This window comes from Bos indicus, chromosome 3, assembly GCF_029378745.1.
Source record: "Bos indicus isolate NIAB-ARS_2022 breed Sahiwal x Tharparkar chromosome 3, NIAB-ARS_B.indTharparkar_mat_pri_1.0, whole genome shotgun sequence".
Classification (NCBI taxonomy): Eukaryota; Metazoa; Chordata; class Mammalia; order Artiodactyla; family Bovidae; genus Bos; species Bos indicus.
Window position 1 is genome coordinate 49,994,305 of NC_091762.1, and position 22,480 is coordinate 50,016,784.

The 22,480-nt window shown below is 36.8% G+C and overlaps 1 protein-coding gene across 2 annotated transcripts; it reads left to right on the forward strand.

Annotated features, from left to right (window-relative positions):
• Window positions 1-232: 232 nt before the first annotated feature.
• Window positions 233-21,703, forward strand: GCLM (glutamate-cysteine ligase modifier subunit). 2 transcript variants are annotated; one of them, XM_070786075.1, is made up of 7 exons: window positions 233-770; window positions 4,560-4,625; window positions 5,876-5,960; window positions 8,987-9,046; window positions 10,412-10,614; window positions 13,159-13,273; window positions 17,423-21,703. In XM_070786075.1, exons 1-7 carry the CDS (start codon window positions 645-647, stop codon window positions 17,590-17,592), a joined length of 825 nt encoding a protein of 274 aa, XP_070642176.1. In that variant the 5' UTR covers window positions 233-644; the 3' UTR covers window positions 17,593-21,703. The 2 variants fall into 2 exon arrangements, with proteins under 2 accessions (XP_070642176.1, XP_070642177.1); XM_070786076.1 differs by lacking the exon at window positions 233-770 and adding an exon at window positions 3,348-3,676.
• The last annotated feature ends 777 nt before the right edge of the window (window positions 21,704-22,480 follow it).

Below are 22,480 nucleotides of genomic sequence, written 5' to 3' on the forward strand. Positions count from 1 at the left end.
GGTACTTTCTCTTTTTAAAGCGGTATCTTAGGGCTATCACCAACGTGATAGCCCATTGGCTGGGAAGTGAGGCTGCTAGCGCAGCCGGTGGAAGGTGGAGCGGGCCGGCGCACCGCCCTCTGGCCGGCAGGGGGAGCCCTGCCGAGCGCTGGGCCCCGCGCTGGGCCCCGCGCCATGCCGCCCCGCCCCGCGTGCCCCGCGATCTCTCCGCCGCGCGCCCGCCTGCCGCCCGGCGCCACGCCCGCCGCAGGCCGAGGGCCAGTCACCCGCGGGCCGGCGCCCCGCAGCCCGCTCGCCGCCCCGCCCCGCCCGGCGCCGCCGCGGGACGGGTAACGGTTACGAAGCACTTTCTCCGCCGCAATTTCTGCTTAGTCATTGTCTTCCAGGAAACGGCTCCTCAGTTGGGAGTCCACTCTACCGCGGCGGCCGCTGTAGCAGAGAGCCGCAGCCATCAGTGCGTCTTTCCCGGCCGCAGCTCCGCCGCCGCCCGGTCGTCCTTGGGCCCGAGCGCAGGCCGGGGTCTCGCCGCGCGGGGCGAGCAGCCTCGCGCTTTGCTCTCCGGCCTCGGGCACCGCGTCCTGCGGGCGGCCTCCTTCCCCGCCTGCGGCCCCGTCACCGCCGGGCCCGCTCCGTCGGCTGCTGTCATGGGCACCGACAGCCGCGCGGCCGGAGCGCTCCTGGCGCGGGCCAGCACCCTGCACCTGCAGACCGGGAACCTGCTGAACTGGGGCCGCCTGCGGAAGAAGTGTCCGTCCACGCACAGCGAGGAGGTGAGAGCGGCGAGCGCGCCGGCTGAGACCGGCTCCAGGGACAGGCCGCGGGCCGGGCCGGGAGGCTCCGCGGGCGGGTGGTCGGGCTCCGGGCGCCGCGGCGGACGTGGGCGAGGCGCGCACCTGGGCTCCGCCTGCGAGAGGAAGCCGGGGCTGCTATCTGCTCGATGTCGCGTCCGAACCTGCTGTTGGGGGCCACTGCGTCTTTACAAATTCGGCAGGTGCAACTTGATGAGGAGTGACGCCTCTTGTCAGTGCTCCCGGCTGATGACCAAACTCTCGAACCTATTGATTGGATAGCTCTCCCGGGCGAGGGGTCAGAGAGGGCAGATCCCGCGCTTCGTCCCCCTCCTTAGCTCACTCCCTTTCTCCCACGATGTCCAGGTAAAGAAAAATTGGGGGGATTAGCTTGCTGAAGACTCAGATGAGGTAGTAGTAATAATCCATTTAGCTTTAAGGGTGTTGACTGTAGTTTCTCTATGGCTCTGAGGCAAATGACTGAACACTCAAATCCGGCTTTGGAAAAAGGTATGTATTTCTCTTGCCGAAGATTAGTTTGGCAAAGACTGACCACTGTTTTGAAGTGGCAGGGAATAATCTGGAATTATACTCTCCTTGAATATTTGTTACATCGCTGGTCCTTCCTGAAATGAAGAGTTGATCATTACGCACAGTTAATTGCTGAGGCATGTTGGTGATATAGGACGGGTTTTAGTGTTAAAAAAAAAACCAAACAATAAAACAAACTTTTAATTTAAGAGCTCTGTGACTTCGGGAAAGTTACCCTCGCGAGCCTATTTCCATGACTTGAAAGTTGGATTATATCATCAGCAGGTCACGGTGAGGAATAAAAGATCCTATATGAAACACCATGCAAGCATTTATCTCCCTTGCCATCTGGTTCAGAGAGATAAAACAAATCTTGATTAAAAGAAAAAATTCCTAAGCTATGTCAATTATGATGGTACCGACTGTGTTCCTAATCAGTTTTAAGTAAGATGTTGGTGATATACTAGGTAGTGGCTATAGCATCCCTCTGAGTATGAGTTGGACCCGTGCCCAGGCCTCCTGTTGGCAGTGAGGACCAATCGGGGGATGGTAACTCCTGGTTGCAACTTTAATAGGAATCAGAATCCATACTATATTCTGTGTCCAGGATGCAGCTCAGTTTGTCTCTCTTGGTTTTTTTTTTCTTTAAACACCCTCACTTGTGCTTTTTCTCCCAAAGATAGACACTTCTGTGTTTGTACTAGACCTTTAACTTCTCCAGGGTTGATGGTTCAATACAGCATTTTGCACATAGATAGTACTGGGTGACATTTTCTCTCTCTTATCTCACTCAACACATGCTAAAGTAGTAGTTTGAAGTTTGACTGTAAACCCAGTTAAAAAAAAAAGCATTTTGCCTTGACAGTCCATTTAATGGTTGCGTGCGTGCACACGCGCGCGCACACACACACACACACACACACACAATCTTATGAAAAGATTTTACTATATACTATGTATTCTAATTTTTTCTTATTTTAATTTTTAAAACCTTGATCTGTTAATGCAGTAATGAGTTACACCCCTCAGTTTGAAAAATATTCTTCAAAAGACTAACTGTGATTTGTGTATTTTATTTTGGGTGAGGTGAAGGAGGGACAAAATTAAGAAATCTGAAAACTTTTGAGGAAAGCTTGGTGCTAGCATATGTGGAGAAAACGTGATTAGAATAGGAGAGGTGTGTTTTGTTTCTGTGTAAAGAACTTTGCAGCAACCAGAGCTGTAAACCAGAGATCGTTAAATTTCCTAAAAGGTCTTTTCTAGTCTAATGTTTTGTTTTTTAATTATTCTGTAATCTCGGCCCAGATTTTTTGTTTCACTGTAATTTTCTGAAATAAAATCTTGTGTTTTAAATGGGCCATTATTGGACTGTTTTGAACAGTTATTTGTTAAGGTATTTGATCATGTAGGATTTATTTAAAACTCTGATACAACTCCAGATCTAATGATACACTAAATTATGATGATGCTCATCTTCCATGATACTATGTGTGGTAAGAATGAAGACAGCAGAGAACAAAAAAGTACAAAGTTAATGTTCATTCAGTATAGATAACATATAAAAGATTAAAAATCACCCAGTTTGTGATAGTGAGTGAATTTCTCATATTGTTATAACATTGGACTGTTCCATAATTTGTCCTGACAAAAGGGAGAGAACACTCTAAAAATATACTTATCTTTATGAATTGAGAAATTCATCTGGAAAGCCTTCCACCAGTTAACCATCTTACAAGAGGAAAATTTCTTAAAATTTCTCCCATGACTTGAGCCACAGCACTCCTGATAGAATTGTTGTTCCTGCTGCCTCAATTTTTATTAATTTTTTCAGAGAATATTGACTTGTAAATCTGTCTAAAATTATTATCAACTAATCATTTTTTATTTAATGACTTAAATTTGATTATAAATATATAGACCCTGTAAATTGAATTCATGTGGGTTATTGTGGCTAGCACATGAATTACTGTTATATACTGTAAATCTTAAATAGGTGATTCTGAGCTCTTGATAAACCAGTTGCCCCTTGTAATTATCTATACTGAAATATAAGCAGTAAAGTTCTTATGTCGGTTTGTATCATAAGCACTCAGAGATCAGATAGTGAGTTCAGAAGTTTAATCTCTGTTGTTGGTGTTAGGAAAGTGCTTTTGCAATTCAGGGATGTGCTTCTAGTTACTCATTTATTTTTTCATTGATTGCCCACAGAATGCAAAGTACTGTGCCCTTGGTATTTATAAGGCAGTGATTTCAAACTGCTAGTGTTGGCCCATTTGTGGTCAGAAGTCAGTTCAATGATTCATGGAGCAACATATTTTTTTCTAACTCGTAGAAGTCAGCAGACTATCTGGTATATAGTAAGCATAAATATTACGTTGTGAATTTTTGTTGTTATATGTATGTACGTCTGTACTCACTGTGTTAGTGTATGTCTTATTTTGGACCACTATTAAATAAGTTGGAAATACACTGTCATAAGAGATAAAAGATAACTAGATACTTGAATGAATTTACAGAATACTACAATGTTAGTGTAAGGAAATTGTATAAGAAAACATTGATGACAGGTCTAAGGTCTACCTGCCTGTTAGGAAATGACTTATACGAACTGACTTTATGCAAGATGACTCCTGTGAGATATGACTATGGTGGTTTCTAGACTTTAGAGTACATTTTGATTACTTGGATGCTTCTTAAAATGAAAGTTTTGCTGCCCTTAGAAAGTGATTCAGCAGATCTAGGATGGGGCTCGGGAATTTAAACAGTCATTGAACACCACAGGTGATTCTCATGTAGGCACATAGTGGTTAAGGTTCATTCTAGTCAGCTGCCCCTGGGCTTGATTACAGTTCCTCCACTTATAAATTTCCTTATTCTTGAAATTTTGTTTCTTTATGAATGCTTTTACATCTCAAAAGTTTACTTAAATTTTCATTAGTGTAAAAATACTTTTTAAATGATTAGATTACTGCTTTAGATCAAGAACATTTGAGAATTAAGAGTAGGATAAAAATAGATATAAGTTGATCTTTGTTAAAGGAAACAAAACCTTGTAGAATTAAAATTTTGGTTTGTATCGTATTTCCTATGGGTATCTTCTTTTTCCTACTTATCAGACTAATACAGTCCTTTTTTAAAAAAAAACTTTAGGTGAAGGTTTATTTCAACCTTTTTTCATTGTAGAAGTACATAAAAAGTGTAGTGTATAGTTAACAGTTTCAAAATGCATTTCTTTTGCAGCTTCGAGATTGTATTCAAAAGACCTTAAATGAGTGGAGTTCCCAAATCAGCCCAGATTTGATCAGGGTGAGTGAACTGTGAATGAAGATATCGTGTAATAAGCAGGAAATTAATTTTCTCAGGTTTGATCAGGAAGTCAGATAGGCAACTAGCATGAAAATCACTGTGGTCCATTTGCTAAATGGCAGTTTGACCCAGTAGGCTTAAGCATGAAAGAGAAAATCCAACTCTGTAGTCAACTCTTCAGTAAGACAAGCTACTAAGATTCCACAGTCTTCTCAGAGTGTATTTAGTTCCAGTTTATATTTGGTCTAGTAGAGGAATGACTATCAAACAGTTCTGGTTTCTAGATCGCTTTGGTAGACTATAAGCAAAACATAGTTGCTAAAAATAATTTTGTGTCAGTTACTTATGAAACAGTAAGGGTTTCATTGAATATCAGTATATGGCTATTATCAAAAATGTTAATATACAAAACACAGTCTGTAAACCACTCTTTGGAATCCAGCTTAGCCAAAGGCTTGTCACAAATCACAGAGACTACTTAAAAAGTGGACATGTACTAAAAATAATTGTTTCCCTGAGCATACTGCAACTTTGTAACTAAAGGCGCTAGGCAGACATTCACTAATGTCTTCAGTCAGTCTCCTTTCTCAGAAGTGACCATTCACTCTGTGCTTGACTTGTAAATACTTAACATGTGGTCAGGCATTCTATGTTCAAGAATTATGGGAAAATCTTGTTTACTTTGTTTTAATTTTATAAATGTTAGCATGTTAGTGATTTTTATGTACCAATATTTTACATTTCACTCATTAACTACTCATTTTTATGCATTGGAATTGCCTTTACTTTGTTTCCATTGCATTCAGAAAAAAATATATTTTGGATTAAAATGTTTGTGATTGACATATGGGAAGTTTTTAACATGTCAATATCCAGAAGGAAAATACCACTTTTCATTGATTTCAGAGTAGAAGTATTGACTGTATTAATGGTTCTCACTCTTCACTTACTGCCCAGTTTGCTTGCTGGTTTGTTCATTTGTTTTTGGTCATACATCCTTCCCTCACCCCCGCCCTGAGTATCTCATCAAAATGAGACACTTTTTCCCAGAAAATGGACACACACATATATACACACAGCACTTTACCTTTATTTCAGGGCATTATAAACTTTCTGAAGCCAATCAGGTAAAGAACTTTATTGTCTTATGTGTTCTCTGCTTCTAAAGAGTGTTATGGACAATAGAAAATATATAGCTAAGTAAAAACATTAATTTTATATTTATTGTAAATATCATGTGTTTATTATAGGAGTTTCCAGATGTCTTGGAATGTACTGTATCTCATGCAGTAGAAAAGATAAATCCCGATGAAAGAGAAGAAATGAAAGTTTCTGGTAAAGTCCAGCCTTTACAGTTCATTTTGTTTTACAGTGGATAATAGGTTTTGTTAGGCATGGGGATAAGCCTTTCTTTGATTCTGGTAATAAGTAACTCGATCACTCAGTGTAGGAAATATAGAGATTCTTTATAACATAATTTTATAGCCAGCTTTAAAGAAAGAGTTATAGGAGGTCACTGTTGGCTACTTTAGTCAAGGCAGAATAGAACTTCACCTCTTGATTTTATTCTCACTAATTTATGTGAGACATTATTAATCAGAGCAGTAGCAGAAGGTGTAAGAAAGAATAAAGGGAAGGCTTAAGAGCCATGTTCACCCGAAGCCAGCGTAAGTCCTCCCTTCCTGGTGTGACACTACTAAGCAATGGCTGAGGTCCCCTGGGAGCAGGGAAACCAGTCTGGGCAACAAGTCACATGAAGAAAAATAAAATACATACTGTACCCATTCAACAAAGGTGGAGGGAATCCTGCTACTTTCCAGAGATAGTGTTAAGTTCAAGGAATGAAAGCCGTTCTTGTTCTCAGCTTACAGTCAGCATAACATAGTCATTAAATACTTGAGCTTAACTAGATTGAAATTCCTGGATGTGCAGATTACTGACTGACATAATCTAGGGCTAACAAATGATTTAACATCTCTGAGCTCAGTTTCCTTATCTATAAAATGGGGATACACCTGTTTCTTAAGCTTCCTTGTGAGTTAGATGAAATAACAAAAGAAACACTTAGCATGGTTCTTGGCACAAAGTAAAGTGCCAGGTAACTGTTTTTTATTACTATTGGTGGCTGTGTTGTAGTTGTTGTCATTTTATTATTATTCTTATTAGGATGAACACATAAGATGAATTAAAGCATTGACTCTAATAACTACCATTTGTTGAATCTCACTTTATACCAGAGATTGTACTTGCCACATTATGGTTATATTTGTTCTATAGCATTTTCAAAACAATTCTGCAAGGTAGGTTTATTATCCCCATTATACAAGTGACATTAAATAACTTGAAAGCTGTCGTGTAGCAAGTAAATGGTTGAACCAGGAGTCCATCGAGGTATGCCTGACTACAGAACCCATTTCTTTTTGTTAATTTCACATTCCTGTTTGTGTTGAAAAGGTCATCAGAGCAGCATTTCTCTGGTGTATTGCAATTCATCATGGTGTAGATCCATCTTGGAACTCTAACAAGTTATCCTTGATTCCTGAAAGGCTTGAGATTTTTGATAAGCATCAAGTGCTTTCCTCTCTTCACCTACCTAAAAATGCCTCCTCTTTTGGAAAGAGGAGACCATCTCAAATGACACCCAATTCATAGCCAGTGGGGTAATGATGGGGAGGGTTTTCACAGAATATAATTACAGAGCTGAGTTGGAGCAAAGTGGTGAAGATTGACTCTCAGCTGGTAAGGAAGTTGTGATAGCTTTTAGATAGAGAAGTAACATGAGGAAAGCAATATTTTAGGAAGATTATCCAGCAGTAGAAAGGAAATGACAAAGGAAATGACAACAAGAAATGTTGTACAAAGAAAATTTGTTGTATATATTGAATGCCAGGCACTTTACATAAGTGTATTTCATTAACCCTGTTTTCTCTCTATTACCCTTTATGATTTTCTCTCTTCTTGCTTTCCTATTACTCTATTTGTTGAGTAAATTTAGATTTTTGAACAGTGAGTTTATTACATAAAGTAAATATATACATATTTATATATATATACAATATATATAATGTTGAGTCAAATCAAGCCAGAGCTTCAATTTCCTTTTGTTATGTATCAAATTAGCAAAAATATACATCTTTTTTTTAATAGCATCCTATATTGTTAGGAGAGCAACTTCTAACTTTTAATGGTCTGGTAACCTGAGACAATTTTTTTTAAGTAAGAGATAAATAAAACAAGACTAACAAAAGAATCATATCCTTTGACTCATAATTACATTTCTGATCTTCAGAAATGCTTCAGGCATAAAGTTGAACAGAGAGTTACCATAGATATTATTCATTAAAAATACAGAGTACAGGGAATTCCCTGGCAGTCTAGTGACTGGACTCTCTGCTTTCACTGCCAAGGACCTAAGTTTGACCCTTGGTCAGGGAACTAAAATCCCACAAGCTACAGAGCCAAAAAAAAAAAAAATAAAAGCAAAAGAAAAGTACAGAGTACATAAAAATCTAAACAGTAATTGCTTTGGGAGATGAGACTCTTGGCAGTTTACCTAAATATTGCATAGAAATATAAAAAAAATATTTGTTACATAAGGGTGATAAACCAAATACATAGAAGTACAAAATATATACTATGTTTCATATGACCAAGAACTTGAAGGTACTGTTGTCTAAAATTGAAAATGATTGTATTAGGAAAGTAGAATTGTGAGATATTTGTTTGTTTGGGTTTTTTGGTTTTGTTTTTTCAATTTTCTTCTCATTACAAGCAATTTAATTTAATCTTTATATAGACTTTAATTTATTGGAGAAAGTATATAATGTGGTGGTGGTTTAGTCACTAAGTCGTGTCTGACTCTTGCAAACTCATGGACTGTAGTCTACCAGGCTCCTCTCTCCATGGGATTTCCCAGGCAAAAATACTGCAGGGGGTTCCCATCTCCTTCTCCAGGGGATCTTCCCAACCCGGGGAGGGAACCCAGGGCTCCTGCATTGCAGGCAGATTCTTTACTGATGGAGCTACCAGGAAAGCCCAGGTATATAATATGCTCCATTAATGTTTAATTCTTAAAAATATATATTTTGAATGCTTCTATATTTATCTGCCCTGCTTTCCAATAAAGGAGAATTAATATTTGCCTTTTTGTTTTGACAATCAGATACTTGTTGGCAACTAGCATATCTTTTTAAAATTACCATGGAAATATACTTTTAGGTCTTAAAACTATAAAACAGTGCAGCTAGGGAAGGAAAAAATTCATTCAGGATTATCTGTTCTTAGTATTTTAGCAGTGTTACTGCTGTGTAGTAGAATGTTATTCAAATATAATAATCTGTTTTGTTGTTTTTGTCACTCAGCAAAACTGTTCATTGTAGGATCAAACTCTTCATCATCGACTAGAAATGCAGTCGACATGGGTAAGCAAAATTTTAACTTTTATTTTCATAGTGAATCTTAAATTACTGTAAGTGTATTAATTATATCTTGTGTTCAGGTCTAGTTAAAAAAAAAAAAAAAAGCTCATTGCAATTTACCTTTTCAAGTTCTAGCCTAATTTCTTAAGGCTTCTGTGGAAATCACATCAACCAATGTAAGGTCATATTTTGATATATATAAGAGGAATGTAAAAGATGTAACATAATTACATGTGAACTATATATTTGGAGATAGAAATTCTCTTTAGTCATATTCTTAACTTTTTTAGTACTACAGGTGAAATATCAAAAGAATAACAGCAAAAACAGCATTTTTATCTATTTTCATCACATGGTGAGGTTACTATATAGCATTATAATTAATGAGTATTTTTTCTTTTAAAACATTCTTCTTGTATTTACATACATTGAACAGTTAAATAACTAGCTGTTTAATATAACTATGGAAGGAACAAAAATTGTTAAAAATAAACTCATTTTTATAAAAACTAAGAAGTTATCTATATCGATTGTTGTTTAGTTGCTAAGTCGTATCTGACTCTTTCGCAGTCCCTTAAACTGTATAGCCCGACAGGCTCCTCTGTCCATGGGATTTCCCAGGCAAGAATACTGGGGTGAGTTGTCATTTCCTCCTCCAGGGGATCTTCCTGATTCAGGGATCGAACCTGCATCTCCTGCTTGGGCGACAGTTTATCACTGAGCCACCTAGATTAATGTGTAAGTTAAGGCCATAAATTCAGTTTTTCATAGTCTCAAGCTTATTCTTCGCTATGACTACCAGTTACAGGGTTTCCCAGGTGGCATTAGTGGTAAAGAACCCACCGCCAATGCAAGAGATGTAAGAGACTTGGGTTTGATCCCTGGGTTAGAAAGATCGCGTGGAGGAGGGCATGGCAACCCACTCTTGTATTCCTGCCTAGAGAAGCCCATGGACAGTGGAACCTAGCAGTCCATAGGATCCCAAAGGTCAGACACGACTGAAGCAATTTAGCATGCTCGCACAGCACACCCAACAATTATAGACTATTAGGTCAGAAGCTACCAAAAAGTCCTGGGGCCTAGGAAACATGGAGCCTATAGTAGTTGTGAGTTTCCCCAGGAATGAGGCAAGTCAAGGAAACCCACATGTCTGCTGCACAGACCAAGTAGATGAACGGACACTCGTTGTTTTGAAAAAGATGGAAATGTTATACATGACAGGTAAATTATGAAACCTAATGAAATAATCTGTTACACAAAATACTAGTGAACTATGGGTAGAATTCAGTGGGGGAGAAAGGACATTAGAAACAACTTGCCTTTATTACGTACAAACGTTTGTCTTCTTTGTGTTTTCCTTTGCATCAGCCTGTTCAGTCCTTGGAGTTGCACAGCTGGATTCTGTGATCATTGCTTCACCTCCTATTGAAGATGGAGTTAATCTTTCCTTGGAACATTTGCAGCCTTACTGGGAAGAATTACAAAACTTAGTTCAGAGCAAAAAGATTGTTGCTATTGGTACCTCTGATCTGGACAAAACCCAGTTGGAGCAGCTGTATCAGTGGGCACAGGTAAAGGACGTCTGCATCCCAAGCACCCCAGGAGCAGCCTGTCCCTTACAGTCTTTGCTGCATCCCATTAAACATCATGCACATAGCAGACACCACTGTGGGGGGCCTGTTGCAAATATGGGGATTTTGAGGCAGACTTTGACAGAAAACTCTAGAAAATGTGTGTTGAAACATTCATAGCCAAATGAATTAAGGCTCTTTCCTTCAGTTTTGGAACTATGTGATAAAAATATTATGTTTTCCTTTAGGTATTATTAGACCATGGTTCTAGTAAGAGAATATCATATATAACATATATTTTGCCCTGTTATTTAAAGACATGTAAGACCTTCAGTTCACATAACTTGATATGGAGTAGGAGTCATAAATTAATGACTCCCACTCTCTGGCCTAATAACCTACACAATTATTAGGGAAGTTGCTTACAAGTAGTTTACCTTTACTGTCTGTATTTTCTTTATTCCTTTTACTTCATCCCCAGCCTTTTCATTTTCTTCTGGGCAGGAAAACCTGGAGAAAAGTTGCCTCCTTGTCCCTTTGACTTGGTGATAGCCAGAATGTGGCTAAGATTCTGCTGAATCGCTAAGATCACTTGGGTGATCTGAAATGTATCTGTAAATTAACCAGAGCATCTATTAGAAATGACCTAATTCTTCTCTTTTTCAAATGTATATGATTAATAACCATATTATATATTTCAGCATTAAATATATGTGTCATTTGTATTTGATCCTCTAAGATATCTCCTTTCTAGGTGGAACCATCACACTTAGAATCATGTTTGTCTTCAAGGCAGATATATTAGATGGCAGGTTCTAGCATGAGACTTTTGAATAGTGTAGTAATATATTGGCTTATTCCCCTCTCCTTAGAGCCATTTTTCCCTTTCCTTTTACCAGTACCATGAGTCAGAAAAGTATATATTAATAAATATATTCAAATAAAAACTACAATGAGGTATTACTTCAAACCAATCAAAATGGCTATCATCAAAAAAATCTACAAACAATAAATGCCAGAGAGGATATGGAGAAAAGGGAACCCTCTTGCACTGTTGGTAAGAATGTAAATTGATACAGCCACAATGGAGAACAGTATGGAGATTCCTTAAAAACTAAGAATAAAACTACCATATGACACAGCAATCCTACTACTGGGCTTATACCCTGAGAAAACCACAATTCAAAAAGGCACATGTAAAAAAAAAAAAAAAAAGGCACATGTACCCGCAATGTTCACTGCAGAAATATGTACAGTAGACAGGACATGGAAGCAATCTAGATGTCTGTTGACAAATGAATGGTTAAAGAAGTTGTTGTACATATAAACAATGGAATATTACTCAGCCATAAAAGAAATGAATTTGGGTTAGTTATAGTTAGGTGGATGAACCTAGAACTGTTCGAGTGAAGTAAGTCAGAAAGAGAAAAACAAATACCATATACTAACGCATATATAGATATACACACACACACAAACATTTGTTTATATATATGGAATCTAGAGAAATGGTACTGATAGACCTGTTTGCAGGGAAGGAATGGAGATGCAAATGTAGAGAATTGGCTTGTGGACACAGCAGGGGAAGGAGAGGGTGGGATGAATTGAGAAAGTGGCATTGACATATATACACTGCTCTTGCTGCTATTTTGTCCCTAAGTCATGTCCAACTCTTCAGGACCCCATGGACTGTAGCCCACCAATCTCCCCTGTCCGTGGAATTTCCCCCTCAAGAATACTGGAGTGGGTTGCCGTTTCCTTCTACAGGGGATCTTCCCGACCTAGGGATCGAATCTGCATCTCCTGCTTGGCAGGTGGATTCTTTACCACTTAGCCACCTGGGAAGCATATATACACTGCCATGTGTAAAATAGATAACTAGTGGGAAGCCACTTTATGACACAGACCAAGCTGGGGCTCTGTGACAACTTAGAGGGGTGGGATGGAGAGGTGGGGTTGGAGGGACACTCAAGAGGGCAGGGATACTTATATAGTCATGACTGATCTGCATGGTTTTATATAAGGCAGAAACCAACACAACATTGTAGAGCAATTATCCTCCAATTAAAAAATAAATTTTAAAAAATCTGGCACAAGTATGCTGCTGCTGCTGCTAAGTCACTTCAGTCGTGTCCGACTCTGTGCAACCCGATAGATGACAGCCCACCAGGCTCCTGCGTCCCTGGGATTCTCCAGGCAAGAACACTGGAGTGGGCTGCCGTTTCCTTCTCCAATGCATGAAAGTGAAAAGTGAAAGTGAAGTCACTCAGTAAGTGTCTGACTCTTCGCTACCCCATGGACTGCAGCCTACCAGGCTCCTCCGCCCATGGGATTTTCCAGGCAAGTGTACTGGAGTGGGGTGCCATTGCCTTCTCCAGGCACAAGTATAAGTAAAAGTAAAAAATAAATTCATGTAAAAATAAACTTGAAGCACTGTAAAATGTGATATTTCATATGCTCTAAAATTGAGTCCTTTTATTGCTTTCTACTTTTCGAAGTACTTAATTTAAAGGAGATGTCATGATTTTTCTTTTTCACTTCTAGGTAAAACCAAATAGTAATCAAGTTAATCTTGCCTCCTGCTGTGTGATGCCACCTGATTTGACTGCATTTGCTAAACAGTTTGACATACAGCTATTGACTCATAATGATCCAAAAGGTAAGACTAAGATTTTCATTTGTAGAGATTGATCAGTTGCTTTTATTTTATAAGAAGCTACTTGTTAAAATTTAATTTTTAATTGTATAGTGATAAAGATACAATGCTGTCACCTAGAAATATTCTTAATAGTTAAAAATACATACACCTTTATTTTAGTTTCAGAAAGCTTTAATTTTGTCTTTGTACCAATGGGAAAAGAAATGAAGAGATCACTTCCTGAACATCCAGTCTGCTCAGATTTATAAATACTAAGCTACACAGAGAAGATCTTGTAAGATACTCTAAGTAGTGTCACATATAATATAGTACAGCAGAGATTGCACCAAAAGGCCACTTAATTAAAGAGGATAAATACCTGGAAAAAGCAGCACATAAAATTTAATTTGAAACTTAAGCATCTTAGGATGGGTATTTGATTAGGTATTTTATTAATCATTACTACCAAGACATATATGTTTGATGTTAATCAGAAATTTTATTTGATTAATGAGAATGGCTTGTCTGCCTTTTGTAGGATATGTTTTTATCAACATTTTACAAGATAAGTTGGAAAGCTGGGAGGATAGTGTTTTACACTTTAGTTACTAGCAGTCTGCTCCATTTTCATTTTTTCACAGTTTCATAGCGAGCAGAGTTGGGGTTTTACTAAGTAAATATACAGGCTGTATGAGATAGTTCTTTTTGGTATAGTCAAGTGAGAGCTATCTTGTGAAAGTTTCAAATTTCTATGACACTTTCCCTGGTAGCTCAGACAGTAAAGCCTCTGCCTACAATACGGGAGACCGGGGTTCAATCCCTGGGTCAGGAAGATCCCCTGGAGAAGGAAATGGCAACCCACTCCAGTATTCTTGCCTGGAAAATCCCATGGACTGAGGAGCCTGGTAGGCTACAGTCCATGGGGTCGCAGAGTCGGACACGACTGAGCGACTTCACTTTCACTTTTATAGAAGTTCTCATTTAATAAAAATTGGAGGAAATTTTATTTTATAGGTGATTCCTAAAGAAAAACTTTGTTTTTACTTTCATTTCTAAAAAATGGCATTTGTATAGGTGGTGTGATTCCATTTATTTTTAGGATGCTTATGGATAACTTCTTAAACCTTATTATAAACAGTCTGCCTCATTCTCTTTTTTTTTTTTTTTAACTGTTTTATAGGAAGTGGGGGAGGAGTTTTAATAGTTATTCTTTCTCAAATGCTAGGCAGCATGCTACATGCCTCAGAGATTGTAACTCTCACAATTGAAACTGGACATTTTATGGATGAGGAAATAGAGCCTTAGAGTTTAAGAAACTCCTCAAGGTCACCCAGCTTGGCCTAGCCTGAAGTCTGAACTTAGAGCTAGGTCCTGAGTGAATTTGGAGTCTTTTCCCCACTCTCTCTCTGATTGAAACGTTAGTATTGTAGTATTTCAGGTCCGAAACTTTACTTTCTTATCAGCCTCCATTTAAATCATACCAGAATAGGACATAGTTACTTTTACCTCCCGTCTCTAGCAGAGCTTTCATGCATAAGTAATTAGATTCATTTTTTTGAAAAAAGGTCATTTTAGTGAAAATCCACCAAAGAATTGCTGTGCTGATTTGTTCTGAAATATAAGCTATTTAAAATTTAAATTCCTATGTGTTGGCATATATTATATAATTTTTCTATTTACTTTGTGGAGGCTCTTCCAACTGTAATTATCACCAACAGCAGTTGTTACAAACAGCTGATCGATGAGCCTGTACCCCATTTGAGCTCCACTTGAAAAACACATAATTCTTTTTCCAGTGGGAAAGGAAATAGGAAAAGTGTAAGGTGTCTAGTGTTTTATTTCCATTTATCTAAATGTGGGCATGTGGATTATGTGCTAATACATCATCATGGAAAAATATACTACATATGTATAGGAGAAGAGAAATTTAATCCTTTTGGAGAGAGTGTGTTTTTGTTTTACCAGTGTAATTTGACTTTAGGATATCTCTTTAATTTAATTCTAAACCCTTTAGGTAGAATTTATAGTCTGATCCTGCATATACTATAAATGGAGCTTCAGACACTTTGATCTGTAATGAAGCAGTTCTCTTAAAAGTTTTGTCATGTTTACTGATTCTAAAGATATAACATTAGTTGAATTAAAAGAATGTAGTTAGTGAATAACATAGTTTTCTGATTTTGTGTAGGATTTATTTTTTAAGCAAGCAAGTTGTAAAACATTTAACTTTATTTGTCATCTAAAATAGAATCTTGTTTATAAGTCACCTAAAGGCCTTCCTCTCTTCTGTAATTACCCTTATTCCTCAGGAAGGTTTATTTTCCATTATTCTTTGTCCTAGAAGTTGTGGTAACAGTTTAACTACAGTCAGAGTACAATTGTCAAGTATGTGATTCTGACTTAGGAGCTTTCCTTTTTTTATTGGCCTTACTCCTCTCCTCACTCCCATTAAGTCTATACTATGCCTCATTCCCTCAGGGTTCCTCGATTAGACAATCTGAAAAACAGATCCACGAACAGAAATATTTGGGAAATTACCATTTTATTTATGAAAACTACGTTTACTAGCTGTGTGACCTTGGGCAAGTTATCTAATGTCTCTGCATCGATTTCTCCCTGCAAAGGAGAATTATATCCATCTCTTGGGGTTAACATATGGATTAAAAGAGTTAATACATGTGAAGTACTTAGAAAAGTGCCTGGCACATGACAGTAGCTAATATTTACTGAGAGTTTAGTATTGATGTTATTCAGATATCACAGCAGTTCATTTTGGGGCAGGCAGGTTCTTTGACATTCCCAAATCATATTGCATAGATGGTCATCTAATCCCTATCTGTAGGATTGGTTCTGACCCAAGTGGAATCTTTCCATATTGACTGATTTCTTCAGTAGACCATGTGCCAGGCATTCTAAGTACTAGAAATACAGGCCCAAGGCAGGAAAATCTCAGCTGTCATGGAATTTATATTCTGATGGGAGGAGACACAAATAAGATAAATGTTGAATGTGATAAATGGTGGTGTGTGCCATGGAGAAAAGTTGCCTGAGGAAGAAGAGTGCCCAGCTTAGGGGGTGTTGTTTTATATAGGACGGTTGGGGAGGCCTCTGTCCTAGGGTACATTAATCACAGACCTCCAAGAAGGGATAGAGCCATGTGGGTGTCTTGAAGAAGAGTGCTCAGGGAAGAGGGAGCAGCCAATTCAAAGCCCCCGAGGTAGAAATATGTTTGAGGATTTCAGGCTACAGCTATGAGGCCAGTGTGACTAGAGAGGAAGAAGTGAGGAGGGGAGTTGTAAATCAGCAATGGTAGAGGTCTTAGATATAAATGTGGAATTAGAAAATAATGATTTCATCAAAGAGATGCAGATTAAAAGATAACCATCGGGAAAGATTTTTTAAATGATTGCTGGTGCTGGTGAGGATATGGTAAGATTGGCACTCCAGTATCAAGTGTGAAGCACAGTCTTTCTGAAAAGCGATTGGCAATACACCATGTATCAAACCTTCCAAAGGTACTTGTACTTTGACCTTGTCATTCCATAGCCAGGCATGCATTTTAAGGATGTTCATCAAGCTTTATTTTTATTAGCAAAATATTAGGAAAAACCTATTTTTTTTGCCAACAATAAGAAAATGTAGAAATTATATCTATAAAATATTGGGAGAATTATGAAAAATGCTTTCACAGAATAATTACATGGGAAACTATCCATAATATACGTGAAAAAATAAATAAATTAGGCTATAACTACAGTATGATTTCTGATTTTTAAGATATGGATACATACATACATATAAATATATACGGAAAAAGTAGTTTGATGGAAATACACGGTAGTGAAATGGTCCATGTTTTTCCTTTTGTCCTTTTTCTTTATTGTCCTTGACTGCACATTGGGATCACCTGGAGATTGTCAAAAAAACACAAGTATTCAGGCTCCTCTCACCAGAAATTATGAGTTGAACTGGCTGCGTTACAGGTGTAGATACTTTCTAAAGAACTACCTGGGTTTTTCTGGTATTCTGGTTCATATTCGTAGCACACATTGAGGATAAATATTCAGTTTTGAGGTGTTTCTTTTGTTGTATTTAAATGCTTACCTACATAGTAAAGTGCTTTGATTTCAAGTTTAACAATTTGGGTTTTTATTTGTTGTTTGTTTTAAGAACTGCTTTCTGAAGCAAGTTTCCAAGAAGCACTTCAGGAGAGCATCCCTGACATTCGAGCACACGAGTGGGTGCCTCTGTGGCTACTGCGGTACTCAGTCATTGTTAAAAGTAGAGGAATTATCAAATCAAAAGGCTACATCTTACAAGCTAAAAGAAAGGGTTCGTAACTGCAGCTTAGGATCATAACCTACTGACCTGTATTTTCCTTGAATATAAGATAACATGGAGCTGTGTAAAAAACTAATTACTGCCTGTAAGTGTGTCATGGAGGCAGATATTCTTTAGTTATATTTGACAATATGTTATCTGTCAAGTTTGAATACTTCTCTTGCTTCCATATCAGTTCACTCACATGAACCACTATATTGTTTTCATTAAACTATTGTTTTCTAATTGAAATTGTCTATGAAGAATATACTTGCAATATATTTTCCCTTTATTTTTATGACAATAGCAATCAAGAAAATTTGTCATTAGATATATTTTGGCCTAGGCATCAGGGTAATATATATACATATTTTTTATTTCTAAAAAATTCATTAATTGCTTCTTACTCTATAGTATAACTAAGCAATTTAATTACAATTGTTAAAACTGAAATACTGGAAGATATTTTTTCTGTCATTGATAAGATGATTATATCTCAGACTCACTGGAGTAGCTGGGATCTACTAATAGTGTAAATAAAAGTCCTTTCTTCACTACATGAATGGAAACTTACATTTTTTAATGTGTCCTTGCTTGTAGTTTACCTGCAATGACTTAAGCTGAATTCTGTGCCATAATTGCTCTTGCTTTTATTACAAGGACAGACCAAAGTAAATATGTAAAGGAGACTAGGAGCTTTGATCTTATTGTTTGGGGACTTTATAAAAGCAGCTATTGTCACATCTAGATTCTTTTTAATTCTCAATCTGTCCTTAGTCTCTTTCTACTCATTCACGAATATTCAATAAGTATTGAGCGATTGCCATGTGCTGGGCACTGTGGGCTCTGGAAGGAGGGAGCACAGGGATGAAGAAACAATTAAGTAAAATATGCAATACTTGTTCCCTTCTAGTAACCAACTACAAGGGACTAAAAGCCAGAAAAGAGGTCAAAAAAATCTTTAGTTCAGGGGCAGTGTTGTCTATTTAGACAACTTTGTTTGAGATACAGTCTTAACTATTGAAAAGCAGAAGAGTATAACCCAAACTTGAAAGCTAAAAGAGACTGTGTATTATTTAATATGATTCCTCATTAGGTTAAGAACCAGAAAATAGCAAATAAGTTGTGACCTTTGGCATATACTGTTGGTCTCTGTGATTCTATAAATTTGTATCTGTGACCCAGATAGTTTGAAAAATTTTTTTTAAATCTCTTGTATCTCAATTAATACTTTTAAACCATGTATTTTAACATATGGTTTGTAAAACTAAGCTAATGATAATATATATATTTATACATACACACATATATACATACACACACATACACATACATATACATCTACACACATGTATGTAACTCATATAAAACTAATTTGCCCAAGTTTTTTCAGCTTAGGGAAAAGAGCTGTGATTCCATATTCAAAATAAACACATTAAAAATCAATATTATATAAACAAACAAGACTCTTCTCCTATCCTAAGTAAGGTTTTGTGGTTTACTAGTTGGATTATTCGGAGAACGCAATGGCACCCCACTCCAGTACTCTTGCCTGGAAAATCCCGTGGATGGAGGAGCCTGGTAGGCTGCAGTCCATGGGGTTGCTAGGAGTCGGACATGACTGAGCAACTTCACTTTGACTTTTCACTTTCATGCACTGGAGAAGGAAATGGCAATCCACTCCAGTGTTCTTGCCTGGAGAATCCCAGGGACAGGGGAGCCTGCTGGGCTGCTGTCTCTGGGGTCGCACAGAGTCAGACACGACTGAAGCGACTTAGCAGTAGCAGTAGTTGGATAATTTGATTAGAATTGTAATGTGAAATCAGCTGATTCACCTGCTAAAACTTGTTTAGACTTTCAGCTTCCTAAAGCCTTCTGTAGCCTTTATATTAATTGTATGTAATGTTATTAAGTATACATAGTTAACTTTTTAATTTAGAAATGTACATTTTTTCATGTAACATAAGTCTTAAATGCTCATTTTAATTTAAGCCTATACAGTGAATTGGGCAAGATATTTAACAAGGTACTTAAATATCACATTTATTATTTTTTAAAACCCTAGGCTTACAAAAGTGGATTTTTAAAAGGTTATTTTGAAAACAGGAAAAAAAAAAACAAAAACGTATATTGCCAATATATCCAGACTTCAGGGGGACCTTTTTGTGTGCTTTTTCACCAACTCTTGACAAGGAACCAATATTATAGATTTATTTCATGAAGAAGATCATGTATGGCTTTTTTTAAATGTGTTTTTTGTTTTGCTTCTATACCTTTAATTTCTGTTCTTGAATAACCTTTCTTTAAAAAACTGGTTTTTTAAGGCTTTATCTTCTAAGCTGATATTCACTTCTTTATTTGGTGAACTGTCAGAATATAGTGAATGCTTTCAAATATTGAAGGATTTAATGTTTAAAAAGCCATAAAATAAAGAGTGATGATACTACCAAATAATTGCTTAAAACTGAAAGCTAAGTGAGCAATAGTGTATATAACAGATTTGTTTTTCTGGGGAGATGTGTATCCAGTGACCCAAGGTATAAAGAATTTATATAACTTTTTTTCCAGTAAACATGACAAGAAGCTGCAGCTTATTATTATATGTCCAAAATACACTGGAGCCTTATTTTAAAATAATGTGCTGTAACTTGTAATTTGTTCTGTAATGAGTCTGTTTTGAATTCTCATCTAAGAAACTGTAGTCTAAAAAAGGACCCAGGTGTCTTATAAAATGTGTTTTCATGTAGTGTGAATTCTGAAGACCACATTGTGCCAGTATGATAATAGAGCATCCAACAACCGCTGCTAGAAATTGAATCACGAATAACAGCTAATAATTTTTCCATTCACAGGAACATTTAGACAGCTGTGTGAAATGAAAAGTGAAGTTATTCTATTATGAATAAATGATAAGACTTTTCCCTACCACAGCCTAATAGTAACTGAAATAGGATCTTGATTTTCAGTGATAAAGGTCTAAGGCTCATTTAATTGTGTCTCTTTTTAGAACCTAAAAAGTTCAAGTTTAGAACTTCTTAAGTTTAAACTTAAGAAAGTTTAGAAGTCTCTCTAACTTTTCCACCCAGATTCAATATTTAGGAATGTAAGCAGTTGAGAGAGAGAGAGAGAGATAATGTGTGTGTGTGTGTGTATATACACAATATGTGAGTTTTATTTTTTAAAAATATGTACTATAACTTTTATTAATTTTTTATAGTTTTCAGAGTAAGAAATATACTTAGGAGGGGGAAATGTTTTAATTAGATAATTCTACTTTTATGTGTCTTTAGTAGTATACTATAAAGGCAAAATATAATGCATCATTAAATATTTATAAGTTTTAATTTTAACTATATTATGAACTTAAAGTATAAGTTGTATATTTTTTAATTGAGTTGTTGCAATAATTGTAAGCATCTTGAAACATTGATTTTGAACTGTTTAAATTCAAACTGAGTATGATTTGGAAATAAATTATGATAAAAATTTAAACTTCCAAGCCATAAAGTTATTCATACGTTCATTCAATAAAGATGTATTGAATGCCTGCTATGTGCCAGGCACTGTGCAAGGTGTTGGCAGAAAGACAGAGATGAAAACAGCCCTCTCTTCAAAGAGCAGATAAGTATATTTGAGGGGCGAGAGAGATTTCAATGTGAACAAGAGCAATAAAGGGCTGCATGTGTTGTTAATGATAAAAGCCGTGAAAGGGGAGTAGGGTCATATGGAAGGAATGGGACTGCTGGGAAGCAGAGTGAGAATACGTAAGAAAAATTCCCTGAAGAAACTAGCCTTAGAGTTAGGGTCATAGAGTGGGATGTGGGGTGTGCCTGGTTTATATTCAATAAATACACTTACACTGAATGATGAAACAGTTTATATATAAACTTCAGAAATTCAGTGAAAACACTTTCTTCAAGAGCTTATTCTTATCAGATAGAAAGGAATGGCTTCTAGTGAGACAAGAGTAGGTAAGGTTTGAAAAGTCACATTTTATAAAAGACAAAAACTTGTGCCAGTCCCCTAGACATGTTAGAGTATGTCTTATGTAGTTTCACTACCAGAAACGTCAGACAAAACCTTAATATGTATCCCTGAGCAATGAATAAATGTATAAAATGTTCTACAAGATTTTGGTCTGTGTTTTGGTTTCATTATCTTAAGGTTCATGTTTTACAATAAGCATCACTTATTTGGACTTAGCTTTGTTTTCTCTATTTCTTTACTCACTATTGATTCTTGCATCCTATTCCATTCACATTTACTTTGTTCTTAATTATATCCTTAGTAATTCTTTCACTAAAAGTCTTTGGGCAGTAAACTTCCTAGGTTTTGTTTGTCTCAAAATGTCTTTGTTAACAATCTTAAATGGTCATTTGACATTATAGAATTCTAAGTTTCCAAACACTTTCTCTCAGCATCTTGAATATAATATTCCATTGATTTCCAGCATTTATACTCTTGCTAATGAGAATCTGGATTTTCTTCCCTAGAAATAATCTGTTTTTCCCTCTGGTCTCTTTTTTCATTTGAAATATTTGATTCATTTTGATATGTGTGGAATTAGAATAAAGCAAGAAAATGAAAACTGGCTTATGAGTTTTCTAATAACACCAAAAAAGTAACCATAAAGGAAAATATCAATAACCAGATTTAATCAAAATTAAAATCTTACATTCTTAAAAATATACTGTCAAGAAAATGAAAATGTGAGCCACAGACTCAATGAAATATATGCAATAAATCTTATGAAAAATAAATTGGACATAAATTTTTTTAAGTTGAACTTCAAAAACAGCATTCAAGATAAGCCATAATGGAAAAAAATATAAAAAGAATGTGTGTGTGTGTGTATATATAAAACAATAACTTTGCTGTATAGTAAAAATACAAAATTGTAAATCTACT